General features: G+C 47.4%; 1 protein-coding gene across 3 annotated transcripts in view; it reads right to left on the bottom strand.

Moving 5' to 3' along the window:
• Positions 1 to 1,391: 1,391 nt before the first annotated feature.
• CLIC5 (chloride intracellular channel 5) overlaps positions 1,392 to 27,344 on the bottom strand; it is a 154,319-nt gene continuing 128,366 nt past the window's right edge. For 2 of the 3 annotated variants that reach the window (XM_010973833.3, XM_010973834.3), the window contains 2 exons: positions 15,845 to 16,029; positions 1,392 to 9,269 (listed from right to left, as the gene is read on the bottom strand). In XM_010973833.3, coding sequence (XP_010972135.1) covers positions 9,102 to 9,269; positions 15,845 to 16,029 — 353 coding nt within the window. In that variant the 3' untranslated portion in view covers positions 1,392 to 9,101. Of the gene's footprint in view, positions 9,270 to 12,790; positions 13,625 to 15,844; positions 16,030 to 27,344 lie in introns of those variants that run through there. The other variant, XM_045509344.2, reaches the window with a different exon arrangement.

The raw sequence follows: 27,344 nt of genomic DNA on the forward strand, positions 1-27,344 counted from the left end.
ATCACTGACACTGTGATAAGCGATTTTGCTCAAGGGAGGTGTGCGACGGGCGAGAATGTGGTGGAGACAAAAGGAAAGACTGAAGACCACCATTTCCCCAAAGTCCTGTGATTCCAGGTGAATGTCAAGTGTCTTTTCCCTATTAATGAATCTAGGATTTAAGACCAAAAGCCTGTCTCTTGGGGTTGATTTTAGAGGTCACAGCACTTTAGAGACCATTTCCCTAGAAATACAGATTTGGATTTCAGGTTCTCTCTCTACACTCTCCCATCACACTCTCACAAATCCCCAAGCTGGACCAGCCCACTTGCCATTTTTCTCTATTTTCACTTTATCCATATTCATCTTCCCTAAGGACAGGACTGACCTTACTCCGAAGGCCAAAAGATCAGTCAACAGTGAGCATTTCTGGTGGAAATTTCTAGTAGAAAATAGCACTTCACAAGTCCAATACTAATGTTTCCAAAGCTGTAAGTCAGAGAGGCGCCCCTGTCCTCCCCCGCCACCAACACGCTCACATACCTTCTTATATCGTGTTCCCAATACCTTACAGGGTATGTAAGTTTAGGTTTAATTTTTTGTGGCCCAAAGAAAACTTTTTTTTCATTTTTTAGTTTTCTTGTGTTTTATTTAAAGGAGGAATTCTACATTTCTTCCTTCTACTTAAAAATATACCACGAAGTCCAAAGGCGAACAACATCTTCCTCAAAAACCAGCTTATCCTCAACTCTTTCCACGACGTGGCAGCTGCGTGGATAGGCAGTAGTTACACGCAGAGGAGGAAATGAACACCTCGCCCTCCAGGAGAGAGAAAACCTTAGGTCAGTGAAGAAAGTGGAACTGTGCACTCAGGAGAGATCTTCAACAAGTGGATAAATAGATAGCAGGCAGGTATATTTCACTTATCAAATTGAGAAGAATTGAAAAATGCTACAACCCAGTACTGTCAACGATGTAAAAATATAAGCATTTATCTTCTTCTGGTGAGAGAGCAAGTTGGAACAATCTGGAGGCAAACTTAGCAACGGTACATATCAGGGGACTTAAAATAAGCCATGCCTTTTAATTTAGCAATTTCACCCCCGGAAATCTCTTCTAAGGGGAAAATAGAGATAACAAAGAATCTAGCCTGTTGCAACTTCATTATAGCATTGATTATAAGAGCAAATTCGTTATACCCTACAGACCAAATAATAGGGAACCGGTTAAATGGATTATGATATATAAGAACGATGTTATAGATGAAAAGGGGCTTGGGAAAGTGTTCATGATATACGAGTGAAAAAACAAACACATTTAAAAAAAAAGCTGCATGTAGAGTGTTAGCTGGCAATTACCACAACCCAAAACAAAGCTAAACTAAACTTAAAAAAAAAAAAAACTAGAAAAACTTGTTGATCAAGAAAACCTAAGTTTATTAAATTTATTTCAATAAAGAAGACTAAAGAGTCTTAGCAGCATAGCAGAAAGAGGAAGCCGGGGGCGGACATTTATAGGGTTTTAGAGCCAGAGCTGAGTGACTGATTACAAGGTGGGTCCCACCAGGTCGGGAACTGGTGGGGACTGAACTGCTGATGACATAATAGCTTTGAATTGATGGGCACAGTAAGGTAAGGTCTTGAAGCAAACACTGTTGAGCAAGCTGTTGATCTTGATAAGTAAGCAAGTATCTTCTGGAGTAAATAGCAGGGTGCTTTTGCTTAGCCCCAGTATTGTTTGGCACAGAAACAGGAAAACACGTTTTTCCCAGAACTGTTTATCATAGAGACAGGAAAGCGCACTGGTTTCAGTTGTCAGTAACATCTCCCTTTTTGTTAATAATTACTCGTACTTATTTTTTTCAATCTCACTAGAAAAAATCTAGTAAGATAATTACGTAGAAATTAAAGGTGATTATCTCTGGATGGAAGGATCACAGGTGTTCTTTTAGTTTCTTCTTTTTTTTGCTTATCTGCATTTTCTAAATTTTCTCTCATGAGCATATATTCAGAAAAACAGAGGCATTTGTTTGACTCGCATTGAAACAGGGAGTTCCAGGACTGTTATATCTAGAGTTGCCCTCACTTCAAAGCTTCTAATCCATTTCTAAATTGAGGCAGAATTTTGTGGCCAATTTGGGGAACTGGCTAAATCATTACCTAATCACAACCATGCGATTCAGTATGCATTAGACAGCTTTTCATCTTTTCAGACAGACAGATCAATGCCATACAGACAGTTTCAGAAGGAGCCATTCCTCAGATGTATATTGGAAGCACATTTAAGGGACACAGACAACCATTTCTCTCCTGGACTCTCCGTTACTGCTCCATTCTCAGAACGATGATACAGTGAGTGTCAGGGACTCCAGAGTAAGAACCCAAGGTGAACTCAAAAGTTCAGAACACGGTCTCAAGAACTCTCCAGTCAACCACTAAAAAATGTTTTTGAATATCTTTTTTTTTTTTCTTTTGCTGAGCCCTGAACAAAGGGAGGCCTGGCACAGTAATTGGATAACCTACACTCCGTCCATTAAAGGAGCTTAGTTTCTAATTGAGGAAAGGGTGATGAAGAGTGACTGACACACAGGGAACAATTCCAGGTGGATACAAACTGGCATATAACCAAGCCACAGGTGGAACAGGGCTTGATTCTATGCTGGTCTCTATTACGATATTTGCATTATGCATTCTGTGTGGTCTAGACTCCAAATCCTATATACATTCACAGGTTTGAAGGTTTGGGGCACTGAGATAGTCTAGTTAAATAGGGGTTAAATTCAAATTTTAAACATTTCCATACTTTTTACTGGAAACCTTTTCAAACCTTGAGTCTGCTTTACTTTCTACATAAATAACTACAGCTCGATGAACCCAACTGCCTGGCCCCAGGGTCATTTTCTTTGCATCCAGGTGGAGATATTGAATGTGGATGAGAAAGATAAGAGATTGACATGGATGTGAATTGACTCCAAGATATTCTGAAATTTACTTTAAAAGAAATTCTCTCTACACAAATTTCTAGCATTTGTATATTTTCTGGTGATCATCTTCCTTCCATTAAAGACCACAGAGAGATCTTCTGATAGACTGAAGGTCCCAGGTGGCTGAAATGTCATTCTGCTTGAAATAACCCTTTGTTACCCATAAATACTCTTCATCAGGGATTTCATCATTTCATAGGCAAGAGGCCCCCTGGGGGAAACTGAGGCCCAGAAAGGGGCTTGGTCAAGGTCACGTAGTAACTTAGTGATGGACTTGTGATTAGAATTCTGATCTCCTTGTTTTTAATCCTGAACTTCCTGCTTCTCCAGTGTGATACCCCATGCTTTTCCCCACCAAGGCAAAATTACGGGGGACTCTGGGGATCTTAGCTACTAGACATAAAAATAAAAGAGACAGCTCACACCTTTGAGTGTAATGAGATGCTCTCACCTCCAAGTCCACCTTGGAAGCTTCTCTGGAGGGCTCAGCACTCCTCAATGCCAAGCCCAGTGATTGCCACTCGCCTGCCCCTTGGTTTCATCATAGCACAGGCAGGGACACAAGATTCAGAGGAATGAAGACCCCTGTTTCCTTGGCCAGCCTACAGGTCTACAGAGCAGACCCTCTGCATTCAAACAGTGGAAACACGGAACACCTCCCGGGTGAGCCAGCAGATGATCTAACTGGCTATTAACAACAACAACAAAATTGGCTAATATACCACTTAGGACACTTTGGGGCACTTGTAATAATAAACAAACAAACAAACAATAAAACGCCCTCAAATAGCCTACGATGTATTACAGGACAGGAAATGCAGGGTCAGCACCAGTTTTAGGATTTGACAACTCAAAGTCAGCAGCTCGGGGCCCCCTCCAGGACCCAGGCCCTCTCCACTCAGGCTGATTTTGTTGGCCCCTGCCTGGGACTTGCCCCTCATCGTCACGAGAGAGCGCAGCACTTTCAAGCTCACACACACATCCCAAGGCAGTGCCAGAGGCAGTGACTTTGAGTCACTCTTGAAAGAACAAGGAAATCCTTCTTAGAAGCTCCTGAACAGGCCTCCCCTCACAATACTGGGTGAAACTTGGTCAGGAGCCTGCTCTGAAACCAGCCACAGCCAGGAGGGCAGGCTCAGGCCATGCGTGATTCACCCCCGGAAGGGGGCTGGAATCATTCTCACCTGAGTCACAGGAGGGTGGGGAGGCAGTGGGGAAGTGGACTCCTGACCCCATCAGAGCTCCGCCAGAGAAGATGGGGGTGGTCCCGATGGAGAGAGGACCACCAGCGGCATCTGCTCTGAGCTCTGGGCTGCCCCTCCCACAAGGACTCACTCCCTGCGTCAGGAATTTAATGTCTTCCAAGGCGATGAGAAGCTGTCCCGACAGAGCATGGGGGACACACACAGGGCTGCCAAGAGTTCGTACCTTCCAGCAACGTGAACACTCATAAACACACTTTCATCCTCAGGTGCTATGTTGACTTCAGGTAAATCTAACTGAAGGTTCTGGGGACCTTAATCCAGAGTCAATGACATGGCGCCTAAGGGTGGGAGTTTCAGGCCAGGAGTACTGATAGGGCGAGGCCACTGAGGGCCAAGAGAGAGCTCTGGGGTCCAGGAAGAGCAGTATTTTAAGGTATCCTTTAAATCACACCTGCACTGTCACTGGTGCCCTCCCCGCAGGTACAATGCAGACAGGAAACTGAAATGAGACCCATGAAGGAACATCAGTGTGTTTTTTCACCTAGCCCTTGTACAATGGTCCATTTCTAGCCTTGCTAAAATAAAAATCAGGGTTTGGATGTCTGGTCACAAGCTCTCTGCTTTTCCTTCTGTTCTTCTTCCCCTTTTTCTTTTCATTTGCTTTTGATTTTTAAAACGAATGAACATCTTTTCTTTTGTAATGGGAAAATAAAATAGCATTAAAAGAGGTATTTCACATGTGTCATAGAAAGCAGCATAGGGAATCTCCACCTCAAATAAGAAGCTTGATGAATCGCTTTTGTAATATTTGAAAATAAACCAACTTTATTTGAATCAGTTAATACCAATCAAGGTTGGGAAACAAATTTATAACTGGTTCAGATTCATGGGGAAAACACTCAGCAATATCTTCATTAAAAGGCATCTTACATTATTAAGGCTTGAAGGCAAGTCCTGTTACTTGTTCGCCACAGTTGAAGGTCTTGAGAAAATCAAGTTACCATCCTTCGGAGCGTCTTTATAAAATGAAATGCTTGATCTTTTATAAAAGCTAAGGCTTCTTTTGCCAAATTAGGTAGCTCCCCAGTTTATAAAATGGGACAGCCAGGTGGTCAGGAAAGCTAAGACAAATTCAAACATCAGCTGGATATTTTGTATTGTAAATATAGGCATAGTCAGTGTTGCAAAATCTCTAATGATGCATAAAATACCCTAGATGATTGGATCCTTAAAATTTTATTTTGCCAAAAAAAAGACAGCTTTTATAGAGACACTGATTAGCCCAACCCTATAATGAGGCAATTTAAAATTTTGTTTTTGGTTGGGGAGGGGAACATTGGATCCATTTCCTTAAGTAACATTAAGATGATGCACACTTTGGCTCATACCTAATTATGAAATCAAAGTGCCCTGAAACTGAGCTGGGAGGAGAGTATTGACACAGGGAGAGGAATGTGCACTCACGGGAGGGCACGTGTCGTCTAGGTTAAAGGCAAAGACCAGTGGACAGAAGACAGTGGCCCTGGTGTGCCAGAAAGGCCCCACGGCCAATGAAGTGACCGCTTCTGTCCTAAAACCAGAACCAGGATACTTCACACACACACTTCTTTCTCTAATGCTTCTGATTCTTTTTAATGTTATATGTATATTTTAAAAAGTCTCACTGTTGTCTTCTGATGGAAAACTCTCACTCAGTAGGCCTACACCTTCCTGACTCTGCCTCCCTTTTAATTCTATTTGTCTAGGTCTTGCTGATTCCTAGGACTCTCAGATCTTCAGGGTTCATTCCAGACATGATCCATTTTGCAACCAATCTAAGATGCGTGGTATCGTCCTACTGAAGAGGGGCCAGTGGGCACAGGTGCCGTGATAAGCTTCTGTTGTTTCACTTGACCAAATGCTAGAAAGTTCAGCACAGGAGCCCTCACTCTTGGTATGGCCTTTCTCTAACGAAAAAAAAAAATCAAGATCTTCAACGGCCCCACTAGCATGAGAAGTGATCCCTGAAGACAGTGCCATTTCTTGGGAAGCTGAAACTGGTTTGAGATCCTCTGGCCAAATAACCTGATGCAGTGTGTGTTTCACTTTTCAACTCAGCAGCTTGGTGCCAGGGAGCCGTACCCCTTGTTGAAAACAAGATGGCCTGTGATTCTGAATTGTCAGGCAATGAAGGCACGCAACAGGAGGAACTATTTCTGAGGCCTCAATATTCATTCCAGACCAATGACAAGCATGACCTCTTGTCTTCACCCTCTGGGGTGTGGGGTCAAATTGCAGACCTTCAATATTCCCTGAGTTGGTTCTGGGGACACTGAAGGACCTCTCCACACTGTTATCTGGAGATGATCTGCTGTGTACATGACAAGGTTAATGGCCGAAACCCAGGGAGGCTGAAGAATCTGGAGAAAAATCTCTTTTAAAAAATCAGAAGGCAATATTATAATTATTTTTAAGTGCTCTGATATATCTGGTCATAGACATTACAGCTCTAAGTTAACAGTCAGTTGCATCATATGATAGTTTGTTGAAATGAAAAGATATTCCGGTAAGTACCCAGAAGGGCCTTCCATCTGTCTCCTCTCCCTCTTTTAAATGGTTGTAACTAATCATATAACTGCCCCAGCCCCACTCCAGTGTCTTAGTATTGTTATTTATGTAAAGGTATGTCAACCACAGAAGGAATGTGTAGAACCAACAACATTGCTTCGATTTGGCTTGTTTTTAAAGGCTGTGTTAAAGACTCACCAATTGCTGAATTCTGAACATCAAGTCAGCATCATTAGTGTCCAAATGATGGGGGAGCCACTCCACCTGGGCATCCTCCTGTTCTCTCTGCAGTTGGCTGGCTGTGCTTCTCAGATCAGCACCTCCGGGGGATCTCAGGAAATTAAACTGACCCTTAGATCATCATGTCGGTGCTGTTAAGTTCAGGGAAGAATTTCCTGGGACAATGGATTTCCCACTAATTAAAAGGCCTTTGGGATCATTCGAGATTTCGTCTCCCAGGAGGCCAGTTTGGGGCTTTTCCCTACAGTTTAAAAGGTTTGTTTCCTCACCAGTTGCCCTTTTCCAACACTGGCAGGGACAAAGCTTCCAGGGAGCCCATGGAAAGGTCCCCTTAGAGGTGGAAATGAATTGCCTCCGTTTCAAAGGTCTCAGGCTTACAGAATGTCCTACTGACAAATGTCCTCTTTCTCCCTGGGCTGAAGGAGATCTGCTCCCTCCTCTCTGTTCTCATCAGTGGGTCTCTTTCCTCCAGAGATCCCAGGACGGAGGCAAGTCCAGGGATTTCTTGGGTTAGAAACCGATGATGTCTCTATGGAAAAGCTCCGTGCCGTCCTGCCCTCGCTGACCAGTAAGTCAAGTCCTGAGGCTTCTGGGCACTTGAGAGCCTCACCTTCCACCAACAGACAACACAGAAGGAAGGACTGCTGAAGGTGAGGGCCTGTGGCGGTGGGTGCAGGGGTGGATGTCCTCAGGGGGTGTTCACTGCAACAAGGAACTAATGACTAATTCACTTTTCTTCGTTCGTCTGCCCAGGTCCCATGCTCCAGCTGGGTAAGCTTTTAAGGAGGTGAAACTCAAGGAGAATGGCTAAAGAGTGAAAGATTAGCTGAAAAGAAGTGTCCTCTTTTTCATCTGGCAGTTGAGTCAGACGGTAGGAAAACTAACGCAGATGCACATATATTTTTTCCTTCAAGTTCAAACCACATGGTTTCCCAGTCAGAAAGGCCCCGTGGACTTTCTTCCTAAGGTGTCCCATGATCTTGCCACCTCCCAAATGTATTTCTTGCCCGTCAGAGGCTGAATCAGGGTGTACCCAGCTAACAGACTGACATCCAGGAACAACTTGAAGAGCCTGGAAAGTCATTTTTGGCCAATTCTTGAGTTTTTGCTATAAGGTTAGTAGTCACATGACATCACCAGTTCAAGACTTAGACCATGAGAGAGAAGACGTGTCTAAAAGATTCCCAGGGAACACAGAGCCTCGGAAAGAACTTATATAATCCTCACCCATCCCTCCACCTCCCACTCCCGTCTGCTTTCTCACAGACCAAAATTCACTCGTGGATAAACAGGATCAAACGCAGGCATGAAGCCTCCCCTGAAATGACTACCCATAAGCAAGCAAACCCTGTGGCTGGCAGACCCTCGTGGGCCTTTTGGCATCAACACCACTCTCCTCCCCTTCTGAGTCACCCCAGTTTGGAATTACAAGCCAATTTCCTTTCCAGGCAAAGTCAGGACAGATACAAGTGGAGGTCAGCGTCGACCAGGTACGTGATAGCATCTCCCCGTGCCCAGCACTGCAGCCAACTGAGCCTGCGTCTGAAGTGGTTTTCAGTCTGGCCTTCAGTGTGCAAAGTGACAGGAATGTCAGGAAGTAGCAAGTGACTGAAGGAGCGTCTGCCCGACGCCCAGATCCACAGCCTGCCCCCTCCTTCAGGTCCGCCCGCCGCCTGCCCTAACACAGCACTGCACCGCTTTCTCACAAGAACTAAGACGGCGTTTGGCCTTGACCTTGGAGATACTGACGACGAGCAGGGTGGACCAGGACACGGGTGTTGCATGTTTCTAATGCATCGGGGGAGATATTCTGACATTGGCAAAAGGGGCCCGTGACAGTCCCAGAGATGGGTTCTCCCACGCTGACCCCAAAGACACTGAACCCAGCCCAGCTCTGGAGGCTGAGAGCTTGACCGTTTCTGTCATATCCGCTTGCAGATTCCTGCCTGATCAGACGGGGATGGCGCAGACCTTCGTCAAAGACGGCAAGCTGGGGTTCCAATGATGCTAGCAAGATGCGGCCTGATTTAAAAAAAAAAAAAAAAAAAAAGTTTTCCCGAGGCGACGTGGAAGAGGAGTCCGTGCAGCCGGCGTCCTGGGGGAGGCGTGGAGGCCTTCTGCAGCAGTGCCGGGCGAGCGGGCCGCGCTCAGGACCGGCTCAGGCGCTTGGCCACGTCGGCGTAGGCCAGCTCGATCTCGCTGTCGGCCGCGCACGTGTTGGTGAACTCGTCCCGGGCGTAGGCGTTCCTCAGGTACCGCCACAGCCCCGTCATCTCGGCCGGGAAGTCGTAGTTGCGGTACTTCTTGGCCACAATCTACGACAGAGATGGCAGGACGGAGATGGTGTTAACAACGCAAGAAACGAACCTCTGGGAAGGCGCCCGGGCCCGACCCAATGTGTGCACGGCACGAAGGCCCTCGTGCATCACAAGGGGCCCTCAGCAAAACGCGCGGTAACGCCGGGTGGCCGCCGGGTGGCCGTGGAAGCTTTTGCATTGTATTGATCTTACTTTATGTCATTTTATATATGTCATGTTATATGTATTTTTATTTTATTTTCTGAAGCAAATATACTTTGCCCTTTGACACAGTGATTCTGCTTCTAGGGATTCCCAACCCCCCACCCCCGTAGGAAATATCACGGATGCACAGGAAGGTTTAGCTCCACCAGTAGGATGGTGGGACTATTTGGAATAACAGGAAATGGTACACAACACACTTGCCCTGTAACACACGGATGGATAAATACACGATGGCACATAAATACAAAGGCACACTGGAGAGCCATTAAAAATGATGCTGCAGAGGAAATTCCAGTGATCTGGAAAACGCTTCGAGACTGTTAAGTTTGAAGTGCAGTAGAACACATTTGGAGAAATAAGTGTGATGACTAGCAGTAAATGTATCAATCTGTTCAGTGGTCATGTCTGATAGAGTTAGAGACAACTTTTTCTTTCTTTTTTTTCCTATCCATTTTGTTTTAGGTAAGCACCCTTATTTACAAAAGTGAATTTACAAAGTATGAAATGTAAGTTAGATGCTGGAAGGTCTCTGTAGCTTCAGGGTCTGTGGGAGTAAACAAGTAATGATTTCTGTTCTCTCCCTAGTTTGCCACGCTTGGGGCTGTGGGCTTGGGTGTTCCGGGAAAGTGCTGTTGTGTTGAGAGACACAGTAACATAGTGGTTAAAAGCATGGGCTCTGGGTCCCAACTGCCTGGTTCTGAAATCCTGACCCCACTACTTAACAGCTATGTGACCTTGGACTCATTACTTAACCTCTCTGAGCCCCAATTTCTTTATCTCTAAAATGGAGGTAAGAAGAGGACCTACCTTGGAGTGACGAATTAGTTAATAAACATAAAATGATCAGAGGGATGGCTGGCTCCTAAGAAACATCACCTATTGTTATAATTCACTGGGACCCACCTTTTGCCCATTGCATGCATTCCTTCGTAGGTAGGGGCTGGGTGGTCACTTTAATAAGATCTCTCTAGCCAGGGAGGGCTTCAGACATGTGACCTGTGCAGTCACATGGAGCCTCGCACTTAGAAGGGCCCTGCTCTTGGTTTAACGCTCTGCTGTCCACATCTGGAAATTCTGAATACTTCTTTTTTTTTTTTTTTTAATACTTTTGCTATGCGCTGGGGCCTGCACATTGGCTAGTCATGCCTCTAGCTCTTGGGGACTGGGATGGGAAGAGCAAAAAGCAGCCTCTCTCCTACAGGACTGACTTCTGACTCCTCTCCTTACTCTCTTTTTAGAGAGGTCTCCAGACCTCTGACCCAGGGATCCCCCCATGCAGAGAGGACCCCAGACCAGCTGCCTTGGTTTGATTATTTACATCTTCATCTGGGTGCCAGTGATGTGCGGGGTTCCCCGGAAAGCAGTGCTGAGTGAGGGACCAGATGACCTATCGCTCGGTCATCTAGAAAATCTTGGTCTCCTAGACACAACATTGCCAAGGAGGACACGTCCCCCTCTCTGTTCTACATCAGTTCTGAACTTCCCTGACAACTCTGAGCGCTCTTCTGTTCTGAATCACAGTTACCATTTTCGTATCATCTCTCTCTTCCCTAATTTGTATAAGGACAGGAACCACAGCTTTTACCTTTCTGTCCCCTTGATAACCTCAATGATGCTGCTAAGAGTAACAACAGTAGCAAACATTTATTTACTCCGTGCACTGCTCCAGGTGCTGCATTAAGCACTTGGCAAGCTCCTGAAATCCCTAAATCACTCTATAAGGAAGACTGTACTGTATTCCCATTTTACAGATGAGAAAAATGCGACCAAGGGAGGTTAAGTAAGTAGGGATTCAATACACACTTGTATTTAATCTTTACCATCCTCGGTTATCCTAACATTAAACAGTGCAGCTGGCCTCAAATGGATATAACCACTTCATTTTAAAGCCTGAAGAGCCTTAGCAATGAGCAAACCGGTCACAAGAGATTTAGTGGTGTACACAATGTCACACAGGAAAATAATTAATTCAACCAATATCTGTTATCTATTATTATCTATTAATCACTAGTATCTATTACAGTCCCGATTAGTTGCTTCCTAATCTGAGTCTCTCCACTTTGCCTCTCAGCCCTATGATAACAGGATAAATGGTAAAGGAACAGCTCTATTCAGAATCCTTTCTGGGCCAGTTATTCAGCAGCTGTTGCTTTATCTCCAGACCCACTCGTGTGCTGGAGTCTTTGGGGCTGGGGCAGGGGCTGCAGACCACACCTCTGCTTTGTCAGCGACGGCCGGCGAGGTTCTGCCAACAGGGGGCGCTAGAGAGCAACTGCGTGACAGGAGGAGGGAGACCGGACAGGTCCCCGTCCGTGGGATTCCTGTTCCTGTTGGGGTCTCCTCTGCTCCAGGAGCAGCAGCTGAATCCAGTTGGCCCTTTCACAAGCACAGAACCAGTGTGCTCACGCCGGCTCAGAGAGGCTGGCCCACATCAATGACCCCACCCCTGCCGAGCCTGTCCCCGCCCCAGGGGAGCAGCGCCCCACCCCGGAGGTCCACGGTGCAGCGCTGCGGGGCCTCGCACCTAGTTCCTGAGTTTTAATCTTGCCAGCCTCCTCCCTTTGCCCCCCGCCGCAGGGCAGGAGGAACCTCAAAGTACATTTTGCTTCCTAGTTCTTAGGTACTTAGAACTTTTTATATTACATTCTCTCCGTTAAAATAACTGCTTTGGGGCGGTCACTACAGAAGCCATCCAGCAATGTCTGTCCAGCAGACATGTGGCTGGTAACACAGGTGATGGAATTGGAGTCCTTCCACAGAGCCCCCTCTGTTCACTGCAAGATGAAGGGCCCTTGGGTTTGCCTGAAAGTCTTTAGAAGAGGCTGTCTCGGCTAACGAGCAAATCCACAGAGATGTGGAGGCTTCACAGGGGGAAGCAGCTGGAAATTGCCAGAGCGGATAGAAAAGGCCCACAGAATGTAAACTAGTGCAGTCACTGTGGAAAACAGTAGGAGGTGTCTCAAAAAACTAACACTAGACCTACCATATGATCCAGCAATTTCACTCCTGAGTATTTATCCAAAAAAAGGCAAACATTAATTCAAAAAGATACATGCACTTCAATATTCATAGCAGGATTATTTACAATTGCCAAGATAGGGAAGCAACTTAAGTGTCCATCAACAGATTAATGGATAAATATGATGTGGTGAATACACACACACACCATACACACACACACACACACACACACACACACATTCATGGAATACTACTTAGCCATAAAAAAGAACGCAATTTTGCCATCTGCAACAACATGGATGGACTTGGAGGGTATTACATTAAGTGAAATAAGTCAGGCAGAGAAAGACAAATACTGTATGATATCATTTATACGTGGAAACTAAAAAATAAAACAAACATAATAACAAACTATAATATCAAGAATAAAATAAAACAAAAAAGAAGCAGACTCACAGATACAGAGAACAGACTAAGTGGGCACCAGTGGGAAGAGGAAAGGGGGGAGGGGCAAGATAGGGGCAGAGGATTAAGAGGCACAAACTATTATGTATAAAATAAATAAACTACAAGGATGTCTTATTGTACAAACAGAATATAGCTAGTATTTTGTAGTAACTATATGTGGAGTATAACCTTTAAAAACTGTGAATCACTATGTTGTACACCTGTAACTTATGTAACATTGTACATCAACTCTACTTCAATTTTTTAAAAAATGAAAAAAAAAAAAGTAAGCAAAAGGCCCACAATGAGGCCAAGGCACTGATAATATATTTTTCAAAATTACAAATTGATCCACTGGGACAGCCTCAAGTCTCTCAGCACTGGAATTTATTTCCAAGTTTTTAAAGGATATAATTTGAACTGGAAAACAGCAGAGATGCAATTTATGAATACGTATTTGTGTCTATACATGGAGCTCCCTTCCTGTTTGCTTCAAAGGACTGAACAGGTTCCTGTGCCAGGTGAGGGTCCCCGGGGGCCAGGGTCCCACAGGCCATAACAAGAGGCCCCTGTGCCCCACTCCCGGCCTGGATCTGAGGCCCTGAGCTTGACCCGAGCTGGTTCTCTCCTCTCGTGTTGTCGCGTGTGAGAGAACAAGGCAGCCAGACAACGGAAGTTCAAACCAGGCTCTCAGTGAGCGTCCAGCCAGAGCAACTCAGCCTCCAAGGATGCAGACAGACCTGAAGGGGAGCCAGTGAGAGAGACAGAATGTGCACGGGGGAAGCTCTGACGTCTGCAGGAACCTCCGCGCTCATGTTCTGAACCCGCTCTCTCATATGAAAACAGTTAGCCCCCCCAGCCCAGAGTAAGTCCTGGCGTCAGAAGTCAAACTGGAGGCCTGACTTGGCTTCCTCTTTGTGCTTTCTGCACTTGAGAGGCTTGCCAGGGCTCTGGGACCTGATGAGCAGGATCAGCAGAAATCCAAGGAGACAGGAGGCAAGGCCCAGCTCCTGTCCCTTCTCGGGACATCCACCCTCTGGTCCCGGCTTGTCCAAGTGACAGACTTGCTGGACATCATACAAGGACAGGGGCGTCACCTACTGTTTAGGGCTGGAAGGGACTGAAGAAATCAGAGGATGAAACCCGGGGCCTGGGAGATCCCTTTGTTCGCCTCACTGGACACACGATTCTTGATTCATGGTCAGTCCATGCGTGAGTGAGAGAGGAGGAGGGAGGGAAGGGACGGAGAGGCGCGAGAAGGAACGTGATCCACGTGTCTCCTCTTAGGCATAAGGAAAATGATTTCCAAAAAGAGTAAGTGGCTTGCCCCAGCTCCTGCTGCTAGTTGGTGGCAGTCACAGGACTAGAACTTGGATCTCCTGACTTCTAGAACGGAGGTGTTTCCACTACCTCTCCCTGACACAGTGTGACAGAGATAGAATCATATGGTCCCTAATGGTGGCACTTGTTCAGGAAAGAGAATAAAGGATGTTTTAGGGGGTGGGGTGGGGCGTGCAGTAATTAATAATTTCAAAGAAATATAGCTTGGCTGGACCTACAAGTGACCATTGGCTTGGCCCTGAAGGCAAAGTGTCTTCCTCTTCGTAGATTGCATTCACTGCACCCATCAGCCCTGGCAGAAATGAGTCCCTCCAAGCCTCCAGCCCTGCCGAGTCCCTGGGAGCCTCCGTGCAGGCACAGCTGACATTTCAACTCAAGCCAGCATGTGCTTTGATGGGAGGAAAGCCTGCCTTTCTAGCTCAGGACATCAGCCAAAAAATGGTAGGCAGATATCCAGCTGATAAATGATGGAATCTGACTCTTGTGTCGGGTAGAAAGAAACTGAGGTGATCGAATAGTCAATCAAGGAGTACTTATTAAAGGGCCACCACGTGCCCACCATCACGCCTGGAGAAGACCTGTCCTCACAGAGCTTTGTGTCAGACTGAGACAGTAAGATAGTAACACGTATAAAAGTAGAGAACAGTCGGGCTATGCGACCCCACTGTGTCCTTCTCTGGGCTGGGGCGGGTCAGGAAAGGGTGTGAGGAGTGTTGGTTTTGAGAAATGTGGGGGACACCACTGCTGCCTTCAAACGATGAAACAGGGCAGCCCATTCCCACATTGCTCTGAGAACAGAGTGAGCAGGGAGGCCTGACTGGGCTCCACGTCAGGGGGGGATGTTTTAATCACCAGAGCCATCCAAAAAGGTAGGGCTGGCTCCATAGTCAGGGGGCTCTTGGTCGTCAGAAATGCGCAGTCCCAGCCGCACAGAAGCCCGTCACAGACACACGGTAAGTGGTCCACTTTGGGGTGGGAGACTGGGGAGGACCTCAGAATTCCCTTCTTTCCGACTCTCAGAGGCTAAGGCTGGCAGAGAAGAGGATTCAGGATCAGTAAGTGCAACGCGAGTGAGAAAATGACGTCACTTCTCACAGCCTCCAGCTCTTGGGCTGTCGGGGAGGAAGGGGATGCCCGCCAGCCCAACGGAGTTGCTACAGGGAGTCCGAGGGTGGGTCTGTGCACAAAGGAAACATGCAAATGAGCGCACACGAAGCAGAGATGGGGGGGGTGGGGGAGGCCAGGGAAAAACTATGAGGAAGAGTTAAGGAAGAAGCCTTTAGAGTGACAGGACTACATAGAACTACAAGCAATAGGACAATTACAGCAACTATTAGGTAGCGAGCCCTTACTATACGGCAGGCACTTTCGGGGTGCATGTACATCCCAACGACCCTAGTGAAGCAGCATATGTCTATGTGACAGGTGCAAACAGAAGCTCGGGGAGGCTAGACAGGCGGCACGCAGTGGGGGCTGGCTCTGGGTCCCGGTTCCTGTGGCTTCAGAGCTCCGAATCTCCATCAGCAGGTGGTACTTCCTATCCTTGCCTCAGCTCCACGGGTGACCTGGGCCTTGATGGAGGTGCATCTGGGGAGCCACTGCGGGGAAAGCGCTCTTACCTTGACCACGTGGAGCTTGGGCAGCAGGTTGCAGTCGGCCAGGGTCAGCTCGTCTCCGTCCAGGAACTTGCGCCGGGAGCCCTTGTCATCGTCCCCGCGGGTGTCGGCGTCAATCTCCTCTGGCAGAGGCGTGTTCAGGTAGTCATCCAGTTTTTTCAGCGCCTTGGTGAGGCCTCTCTCAAGGGCTGGCATGAAACAGCAAAAGAAGTGTCTTTAGTCAACCTTCTTGCCAACGGATATAGCCACGGGGTCTTCAGAGGAAAGTAGCTTATCCGGAATCCTGCCCCTTCATCACACCAGCTCCCCACACACCACAGAGTCCCTCGCAGCCGTGAACACGATGCTGCAGAAGAGTATTAAATAGCCTGAAAAAACAGACTTTAACCCAACGATAAACATAAGCTAATCCAATCCTTTTTTCGAAAAGATTATATAAATATAGAAATACAACCATCAGGGTATTTATCCAAGTTTCCACGGAGCTCATCTCCAGCAGATGCCATAGTAATAGTCAACTTTCGTTTCCTTATTTTGCTTACCTAAATTTTGCCAGCATTGCACAATTAACCTGTCTAATAAATTTGTAGAAAGAAAGGGATATTAAATAAGTAAATAACAACTGAATGGACATCCTGGGAGAGAGATTTTGCACCAGATTTGGAGGAAGCATTCATTATGGCTAACTCAAGCTGAGAAGGAGAGGAGACAAGGCTTCCAGGAAAACATGACACAGGAAAAGTGGGTGCCCATGTTTGGGGTTGCCCCCCCAGACAACCAATGGGTATCAGGGAGGCATCCTTGACTTTAATCTACAAAGGTTGTCCTAAAACTCAGAGCTGTCCAAAATGGACGGGCCAATGCACCATGCAGTGGGTTGCACCAGAAACGTGCACATTACAGCTGCATGGAAACCTGTCATGGATACAGCTCAGCGTGAACATCCAAGCGAAGATAACGTGGCAGAAGACCTCCCCAGTCCTGATGGTTGTGTACGAAGTAGTTCATTTAGATGCAGAACAAAATACGCAAAAGAGCAGCTGTAGGAACCCGTGATGACTCAAGAGTCATTCCAACCAGAGTCTCGCAGACCATTCTAGTCACAGAACCCTCGCACAGAAACCATCCACCTGAGCTCCAAGGACAGAGGAGGAGATGTCTGGCCGAGTCACCGGCCACTCCACCTGCGTCGTCAGCCCCTCCCCCAGTGGCTGTCTTTTCCAGACTCTGCTTTAGAGCGTGACACTGAGATGCCGGGAATTGGTCCTGGTGTTAATTCCAGCAGAGAAAAGCGGAGAGTTGCCCCTGGAGGAAGAGCCCAGAGGACCGTGCTCTTATTCCCATTTTCCCAAACGTGCCTTCTGCCAGCCCCTCCTCACAGAACCCGTGACTGTCTTTTCATAGAAAGCCTTTGTTTGAGACAATGAAATGACACTTGTCCAAGATAAATCAATGGAAACGCTCACTGGAACGCTTGGAAACAGGCTGGAGGTCGGACGTGGTTTCTCAACACTTCCTTCTCCCTGGTGTGGCATTTGAACTTGCACGTAACCATGTGCTTTGTGTTTCCAGTTTGGGAGAATTGAGAGCGCAGGGCTGGGGGAAAACAAAGCTTGTATCCCCCTTATTAATTGTCTAGACTGGGACGGGATGGCCATCCTATTCAAAAGCCACAGCAGAGGGAGGGTACCACACAACACACAATGCTTCTTACGTGCCCCGCCCTACCTCACCCTCCACCGGAGCATTGCGATTTATATTGGGCTTGTTTGCTTCCACAAATCCCACTGCCTCTTTCCCTTACAGAGATGATTCTAATGGAGAAAGGAAAAATCAAACAGAATGCCTGTTGAAATTTGATGACCGAATATCATCTGAGGGAAAGAGACAGATGATGGGACATGAGTCACTGCAGGTACTTTAACTCCAAATGCTCCCTGGACCCCTGAGCAAGTCACTGCCCGAGTCCGTGCCCAAGGACCTAGTCTGGGAACCATCATGAGACTTGGTAAGAGAGGCGAGGACAGCAACTGAAGCTCCTTGGGAGGATGGTCCTGGAGACCTCTCAACTCTCTCCAGTGATGTCTCGAGGTGGAAGGTAATGTTTGGCAATGGGAAGGATTGTTGTCTTATGTCCCAACCATGACACGCCAATAACATACCAGGTCCTCCGCATGGCAGTCGCATCCCTTGTGTCTATGTGTTTTTGATCAGAATGTGAAGGCCAGCATTGGCAATAATCATGGTAGAGAGGAGACCAGGCAGCAGGGATGGGGCCAAGGGACAGAGCTAACGCTGTGTTTAAATGTCGACCCCGCCCGGGGTGAATTTACTGCGTTGCCACTGAGGCTTCAGCTCCAAGGCCTTGAACTTGATTTTTCAAATTCCTTTTTCAGATTGATTGTATTGGCTTCCCACCCCACACATCATGGAAACGTCCCTGATCCTGGAACTTTTGAAGTGTGACCTCAGGCAAGTTCCTCAACCTCTCTGAGCTTTGCTTCCCTCATCTCAACAGCAGTTCTGAAGGTCCTTAACTCTCCTCAGGCCTGTGTGAGCCTGAGCTCAGTCAGCGCAGGGAGCGGGCGTCACGCGGTGCCTGGCTTGGGGTAGGACATCATGTAATGAGAGCTGCTGCTGTTGCATTACCGAATGTGGCAGGCATCCTGCTCTCTGCCCCTCACCCCGCACTCTTGGTCAGGATATTCCTCAAAAATCCAAGGCACCGCAGAGAAGGAGAGATGCTGGGCTCCAGCTCTGAAGCCCAGTCCCTAGAGGAGGAAAATAAAGGCCTGCAACTTGGCTTCTCTTACTGACTGAACGTCCTGCCGTGGCCCTGGCCCTGGCTCCCTCTCGGATCCGTCTCGGTGACCAGCCGTGTGGAGACGCAGGGCCGGAGGGAGACCGTCTCCACGTGCCTGTGTGCTCACACACACACAGCTGCATTATCGAACGACAAAGGCCAGCCCCGTTCGTTCTCTGCCAGTGCTTTTCCTTCAGTCCTCGGACCCAGGCTCAAAACCTGGCACCCGTAGAATTTAACGATCTCTTTTGGCTGACGGCAGCGCAGGTTGTGAACCTGTTCGTGTTGAACTTTCTGCTCTGGTGATGGGGAGGGGGTTGTGAAAGAAACCAGAGCGACAAGAAGATGGTAATTCCTTCCGTGTTGGCATTTGAGACCCTCCCTCCGAAAGACTTCCTCTGAGTAGCGGGACGGGGGAAACCTCAGACCACAGCAAGCCAACCTGAGGCCAGGGGACCCCGAGGCCCGAGACCTCCAGGAACTTGAAGGACCCCCAGTCCTTGGCCTGCTTTCTTCCCCTCTCAGCCCCGCCCTGCCCGTAAAGCCTGATTCTGTACCACACACAAGCGCGCCCAGTAAAATATGGGAGGAGGAAACGAGGGGAGTAGTTCATAAACATTCTCGGCCATAAGCGAACAATCTCAAATTTATTTTTCTCCTTTTTAAGGGGGGTGGAAAAAAAGCCACCCATTCCCTGATCACTTCCAGATTCATTGAGGTTGATATTACATAAGACCCAATATTGTTTTCTTGTCGTAGAGAAATAATGACTTGGAAACGGCAATTTGAGCTAAGAAAATAATACGCTCTTACCCGGGCATGGAGGCTGAGCGGGGACCAGGGAGCCAGGGCTCCTGCTCAGCCTCCACAAGCCCTTGCAAGCACGTGCAGCCTCGGTTTGCTGGTGCGCTTTGTGCAGTGGGGGCACCGAGGGGCAAAGGGCCACACGGACCCCCCAGGGCTCAAAAGTCACTCGGAGCCGAGGAGATGTCCCAGGTGGTCTTTGAAAGGACAGGAGCAGCTCTGCGAACCCAGGGGGCTGTGCTCTCAGTTTCTCATGCGTGGTTTTTCTCTGGCACTTGAACTTGCAGACAGGTAAGAACCAGGGGTCCACCTCTGACCATTGTCCGCAGCCTGGATGGGGGTCTGTTCAACTCTCCCGTGGAGACGGAGATCATGGTCACTGGGAGGTGGACCCAGGCAGACCACAGGTGCTTGAATCCTGCTCCCCAGCACCGGCCAGGAATGCCCTTACAGAAGTTCTGAAGTGGCCCGGGGGTGTTTATGCCACCTGTCATTTAAATACACAGTGAATCTGTTGAGATGTGAGCTGTGATGCATCAGCACGTCACAGAGAAAGAAACTGAGTCTCAGTCTCATCCGAGGCACACGGGCACGTGCGAGCAGGCTGTTCAAACGACTCCTGGGATGTACTGTGGAAAATGGACCCTGTTTTGTTTTTAACCTCTTTGGTCTTCCTGACAAGCTCCCGATCCCTAGGGAATCCCTGGGTGATGGGGAAATGACGACTTTAATTTAGTCCATTCTGGATTACAAGCTAGTTGATGTAATAATCTAAACAGTCCCTCTAGACAATTCTGTCTCTTTTGCATAAAGAATGCTCAGTTTGTCAGAGAGCGTCCCTCTCCCCTGCTCTTCTCTCCGAGTAAAGGGGTGGGGTGGGGGAGGAGGCTCCTGGGAGCTCCAGGGAGATGGGAGTCCCAGGGAATGCCTGGTGGGAGGCCTGGGGAAGCTTCTGCAGGTGCTGTGTCTCGTCTCAGTGCTGCCGACCCTCTACTTCCTTCCAGGGTAACCATGGGGATGTGACCCTAGGGTGGTGGTTAGAGGCAGGCCACTTGCCTTCCTCCGAAACTTTCCTCGGGAAGGACACCCAAGCAGAGCGTCATGGGGGGCTCCCCAGACATCTCCCTGCCTGTCTCTCCTCCTCCATCCCCAAAGCCCCTGTCTCAGTTTCCTATGTCAAATATCCCATCAACCACGGAGCAGCAAGACTTCCTGTGAGCTGAGGCCTCCGGGCATGGTTCTTGGTGTGCTAAAATTGGGAGATAAAAGAATTCAGAACTTTTTAAGACAACAGCTTGGTTTGTAAGGCTACTGTCTGGTTGAAAATGCTATTTTGAGTGTCAGAAGCTAAGTATTGGATTCCTTTTTCTTCCTCAGAATTCCTTCTATAGAAACCCTCATCTCTCCTGGGGCAGATGGATGCCTAGGGCAGATCAGAATCATGGACTCAGGAAAGCACAGAGAAAAACATTTTCAAAATAGTCATCTTATTATACAAGTTAGGAGCAAAACTAGAATTTAACCTCTGGGCTGTTGGATTCCAAAACTTACATTTCTTCTACTCTGCAAGGCCATCTTTGGGTGCCGAGGACTGGCCCACTGCTCCTTGCGGGCGCACCCGGCTTGCCATCTTCCTTCCGTGCTGCAGAACTCTCTCACCTACCCTTATCCCCCGACCAGGGTGTGGCTGTCAGAATACCACTCCTCGAGTCTGTTCTTCCAGCTAGTTTGATAACACATCTGTGCTCTGCTATTAATGGCTTGATTTTAGCTACAATCCTGGGTGCTCTCAGTGACCATGACTGGCTCCAGATGGTGTCATCTCTGAAGAGAGACCTACCAGGACCCCTCACATCATCTCTCAGTAACAAGTACCAACTCTGCCTGTACTCAGGGCCAGTGCTGTCCCATTGCCCAAGAGACAGCAAACAATCTGGGTGAAAAGAGAAATCCACTTGGGTTTTGCCTCCAAAAGAACTATCTAGATACTGAGAAACCTTGGAGGACTGAGTGAAGTTCTTACTTTTCATCATCTCACTGGAGACCATGTCGATATAAAGGACCCCCCCCCCAAAAAAAAGAGAAAAAGAAAAAATGCAGCTGTGGTTTGAGGGAGACCACAGCAGAGATTTTTCTGGCCATCACATATTCTTGGAGAGAAAAATACAAAGATGGCTACACCTTGTTGATATTCAATAGCTTTAAGCGTGAATGAAAATGTGATGGCAACAAAAAATCTAGAATAGTCAGATTTTACTATCACTTCTCCCTCACCTTTTGGAGGGAGAAGTCTTTCTTTAGAAACCGAGAGAGGTCAAATTGCATTGTGTGGGTGCCCAGGGCCAAAGATCCAGGAGAGAGGAGGGGGCTGGAGCAGCAGAGAGGCCCAGGAGAGGTACAAGGCGGAGGTGAGGGTTGGGGGACAGGGGGTGCAGGCCAGGCGGGCAGAGACATAGATGCTGGCGTAGGGTCTAGTTGTGAGGAGAGACAAAGATGTCCTAAGGGGGTATTTAGGACTTTCACCTTTGCGATGGGCAATCTCATTTCCTCCCACTAAAAAGTCTTCTGTCAAGATCCACATTCATCTTCCAGGTTTTGGGATTAGAATCATGTCACTTTTCTCTGTCACAAAAGTCCTTAGAGAGTAAGGTGGGCCAGTTACAGCTGGGTTACCTGGGCATGGATGACCCCATCGAGGTAAAATTATAAAGCAGGTAGGAACAGGGGGCCACACCCTCTGAGTCACAGGGACCTTCCAGAATATGCAGCAGGTAAGGGGTGGCTGACCCCCACAGTCCCTCGTCTCCTAAAGTGGCATCTCTGCCTGGTCCTCGGGCCACACCGAGGCGGAAATGGCAGCAGGGCTGCAGAAGATGAGCGGCTTTCTTCCGGGTTCGGTGAGCCCTTCTCTGCTGCGGTTGGGGCCCCTGGCTACGTTGGCGTGTCACTGGTCCCATCAGGGACAGGACAGAGAGAGCCTGGGTCATGGTCAGTGGGGTGAGGGAACCCCAGAACAGGCTCCCCTGCCAGGGCTTGTGATAACAGACCCTGGAGCAGAGCAGCCCCATCGCTCTGGCATTCAGGAGACGGGGGTTTGAATCCTGCCACTGGTCATGGTGGTTCACAGGTTGCTGGGAAAGCATCTTCTACAGAGTCCATTGCACAGCAGGACTTAATGAAAGCTCATTATTACTACAATCATTATCATTATTATGGCCGTAGAACATAAGTTTATGAAAGGATGGGAGCAAGGAGAGACTGAGGGAAAGACTGGGAGCAAGAGATCAACCTGAGGCGGAAACCAGTGTCAGAGTGAAGCTTATCGGATCACCCCAGAGCTTCCCAGGTCCAAGGAGAAATGTGCAAGAGCTCAGAGGGTGAAGTGCGTGCCCACATTCACTCAACACACTCGGGCGCCCAAGTGGTCTGGAATCATCTCTTTGGGTTCACCCTGGTTCTCTCCAGGCTACTTGGGTGTGTGAAATTTTCTCAGTCTGACAGTTTGCAGAATTCCTGTCCACTTCGGCATCATACCAGGAATGGTGGACTTGGCCTCACAGAGAGGAGGATGTCATCAAATTGGCTGTGGCTGTGACGGGCTTATATGTGGGAAGCAATTCCTGGGCCCCCGTTTCTAGGCACTGGGGGAAACAGGAAAGGTGCTTTATGAGAAAGCAAGATGCAATGGCAACTCCAGCAGACCCCTGCTGTTCCCTCGTGTGCGGTCAGCTGGCCTTGAGAAGAGTCTGCAGTTCATGCTGCCATGAGGATTATTTCTCGGTTCTAGAAGGGATTTTGGCCTTGAATGGGAGGGCAAATTAAATGGCCACCTCCTATGGTTCTTCCAATAAGAGGCCAGTAAATAATTCTCTACTTCCAAGGCAGGATTCAAGTCTTACAACTGCAGTGGGTTGGGATTTGGACACTGTTGGGTGCCCTCTGACTCCTTTTCATGGAGAGAATCACCCAGTGAACGGGGCACTCTCTGAAATATTTCCAAAGGATTCCAAAGGATTCTCCTTGAGGAAGAGACAGATTCTCTGCATGGCTTCCTCCCCAAGCCCTGTAGGGAATCGTTGTGAATAACCATCCTATTGACGCAGCTCTGCAAATCAGCTTTATATTTGCCCTTTGTTCGGAAGCATTATTCCCAACGAGAACAAATAACAACAAAAATATGTGTTTTAAAGAAAGACGAGTCTTCGGTAATTATTAGGCTGTGTTTAAACCACGAGCTTGGTAAAGAATTGAGGACCATCCAGCATGACTTTCATAAGACATCATTTGAAAGTTGAAAGTATGAAGGGAGGTATGGATAACACAGGCGGTTCCAGATTCAAATAGTTTTCTAAATCTCCTAAGAGCCACAGTAAATTTGAAGAGAAAGATTATCACTGAGTTCTTCACAGGTAGATTTCCTGTTGTGCACACAGTCTGTCCCATGTAAGGGCTCCAAATGCTTATTTATCAACAGGAGGAGAAAGAGAGACGGAGAAACCCTGATTCTGAGTGGAGCCAGGCCAAGAGGAAACTGCAGAAACTCACCAGGGAGGGTGAAAAGGAGCTGGAGCCGCCAGGAGAGAATGTGTTCCCCATTAGGGAGCCCGGCCCGGCTTCTAGCCACGGGGAGGTGGCGCCCCCTTCTGGCCTCAGCAAAGAACACGCTTCTGCAACTTCCACAGCGAACAAGGATGTGTGTTTTCTATTAGGCTCCCCAGAAACTCATAAATGGTTGTAAAACCCATCGTGCTAATAGGAAGACCAGCATAAATACTGACTGGAGCTATTAATGCTGGTTGTAGTTTATGCAGCGGACTGAATCAGGCTGAAAACTGGGAGTTTTTTTTTTCAATGGTTATGTTACAACAGGTTATTTTTAAGTATCAGGCCATAGATTAGGCTGAGTGCTGATGTTCAGACATTTGGAATGAGCTGGTCAAGGGAGAGTCTCAGTTCCTCAGTCATCTGTGCCCGTGTTGAGACCTGGAGACTGTCTTTAGCCACGCTCAGCCCCGCCCAACAGGCTGAGATGATTTAACCACATTCTGTCTTCATCCTCAAATGCCCACACCTTTTTATGCCAGAGCACTAACAAATTTTAAAATGGCCACCCTGCCATCACAAGTCTATATTTAAATGATTACCGGTTTTAGTCGTTTTGGGACTGTCTATGAATTCTTTTCCAGTCTTTGATTGGTGAAACAGGTATATCTGGAGCGCCCTCTGTGGGCCAGGTTTGGAACTCCTCATCCCCCGTGGACTGCTGAGCTAGGACTCCATTGGTGAAGCTAGGATTGTTGTGTACACGTAGCAAAACATACATGGGAGCTTTTCCATCAGTATTTCTTGTTTTATGAGCTAATTTGATCACAGTTTCCCAAATGACCTTCTTTTACTGTTGTTCAAAGACTGAGCACCACATGCATGTTAAATAATGGACTGTATTAAATGTGTAACGTGCACATGTCAATTGTACAGACCGCAGGGCAAGCTGCTTGGGTTGGGATCCTGGCTCTGCAACCTACTAGCTTAACCTCTTGTGTCTCAGTTTCCTCGTCTGTAAAATAAGGGCTCCTAGCCCAGCACACCTGATAGTACTGCCGTGGGTAAAACCCGCAGGGGGCTCAGAATGGTGCCTGGCATGCAGTAAGTGGTCGTTAGGTGCAGTGTGTGATTGTGTGATGACGCTGATGCATAAGGATCAAAGCTACAAAACAGCTAATAAATTCTTAGAGTTGCAAGGAAAAAGACTGCTTAACAAATACTCTGCTGGACTCGTCCTCTGCCCCAAGGAAGTCACCCCAGATGAATTACAGTCTTTTTTTTTTTTTTTTTTTTTTTGCGTATTCAGCTGGTCCTTTCACTCTGACTCTGCCTCAGTAACCGCAGTCCCACCAGAGCGAGCCTTCTTGCTAATAGTCATGCAATGAGGCAAACTTAGAGGTTAAGTAGAGCAGGGGTTGGGGGTAACCAATACTTTTGCAGAATTTCCCAGATATGCCACAATTGGACCTGCCCCCTCTCTTGCTCAGAGCAGATCTCTGGGCGCCTGCTCTTGCTTCCACGTGGATTACAGTTTGCAGGGAGAAACTGTATCCACTGGGTGTTTTTGTTTTTACTACACAGCTCTTACTACATGAGTCTTGTGTCTTCTAAAGTTTGGAGAAAGAGTGTCACAGATTAAGTGTGCAATTTTATACTTCTGTTTCCTAAAATTTAGGTGGGGCAATGATTCAGACCTGGTCAACCCCAAGGGAGAATCTGAGATAGTATTTCTTTTTTTGGCATGGCCAGATCAGATATTTTCACTGCGGTAAAAAAAAAAAAATCATCTTAAGTTGAAAGTGAATTATATGCAAGAATTCACTCTTACCTTCTTTGCTACCAAGAGAATCCAGATTTTTTTTTTTTTCAGAGTAGCAAAACATGCTGGGTCACAAATACCTATTTTCCCAGACTCCCAGACTGCAGGAGGCCAAATGATCAAGTTCTTGCCAACAGTATGTAAGTGTAAATTGATGGCTATGCTTCTGGGAAAGAAAAGACAAGACACAACTGGTACTGCCTGGAACTCAGATGTAATGTCTGGAAGTGGAGAAACTATTTTGTGACATGAGGATAAGAGTCACATACTAAGAATCAGGTGCTCCAAGGATATGGATCCGTGATTCTTTAAGCAGCTACAACAGCCTGAAACTCTCTACTCTCCAGACTTCTTGTGATGTGAGAAAAGCAAACTCCTGCTCAGAAGTAAACATTTACAAAGAGCGCTTAGAGCAGGGCACGGCACATGGTAAAATGCCATATAGGTTTTTGCTAAGGAAAATGTAATAAATATTTGCTTTAGCCTCTGTGATTAGGTTTCTGTTATATGCAGCCAAACACAATCTTTGCCAACACACACAGATATTGCCAATATTTCATTATTACATTATTCTAGCATGTTGGGCAGTGCCTGGTATTGAATACGTGTTTGCTGAAAGAATGAGCTTTTCAGTGGGGCCTGAGGAAAGGCAAGAGACCCTAAAATGTGACCTTGTATGTCTCCCTGTGCTCCTGTAACTGGTTTCCTCTCCTCAGAGGACCTCCGATGGTGCTTTTCTTTGTGGGATGAGATGTAGTTCCTTGGGGGCAGATGCAGGGTTTCTATCTGTTTGGCCTGGCGTGCCCTCCTGCAGGGTCATCAGAGCCAAACAAGGAGGGAATGCCACTGCCGATCTGGTGTTGTCACAAGACCCCCAGGGGATTCAAACATCCATTCAAATTGGAAAATGGTCTAGATAACAAGGCAAACAAAATAAAGTGTTCCCTGACACTTAAGTCCTAAACATAGGACCCTCTTTATCTGATGAGGCTTCTCAGGCTAAACTCATGAATAGGCTTGAGGTGGGCTGGGGTGCCTTCTGGAAAGACCCCTCGAGAGCAGGGTTTTAAAGAAGGCTAGAGGTTTTAAGGTCAAGGTTCTGTGTAGCAATTTTATTTTTCAATGAAGTGTCCTCTCTAAAGCTGCTGATAAATACCAGATTGGATTTAACCCCTGGTTTCAATTCTTATGTTTAGTGTTACTGGTTTGCAGCAGGAGAGTTTAAAAGCTGAGAAATGCCTGGTTCGTCCCGCACCCATCACGGGCTCCCCAGTGTGTCTTTATCCAAGCTTCAGCTTTTCCTCTGTGAGATGGAGAGAATGTTGCCCATCCTGCCTGGACAAGACGGCCACACAGTTGACAAGGAGAGTTCCTAACCGGGGCGTCTGAAGTTCCTGCTAGAAGGTTCCACACTCCACCTGGGGTTCATATCTTGTCACTTTCAGCCCCGGCTCTACCACAAATGAAGACGCTCTTCTGAAAGCTGATTTCCCCAGAGCCATTCTCCACCGAGAGTCAACAGATCAGAGGCA

This window comes from Camelus bactrianus, chromosome 20, assembly GCF_048773025.1.
Source record: "Camelus bactrianus isolate YW-2024 breed Bactrian camel chromosome 20, ASM4877302v1, whole genome shotgun sequence".
NCBI lineage: Eukaryota > Metazoa > Chordata > Mammalia > Artiodactyla > Camelidae > Camelus > Camelus bactrianus.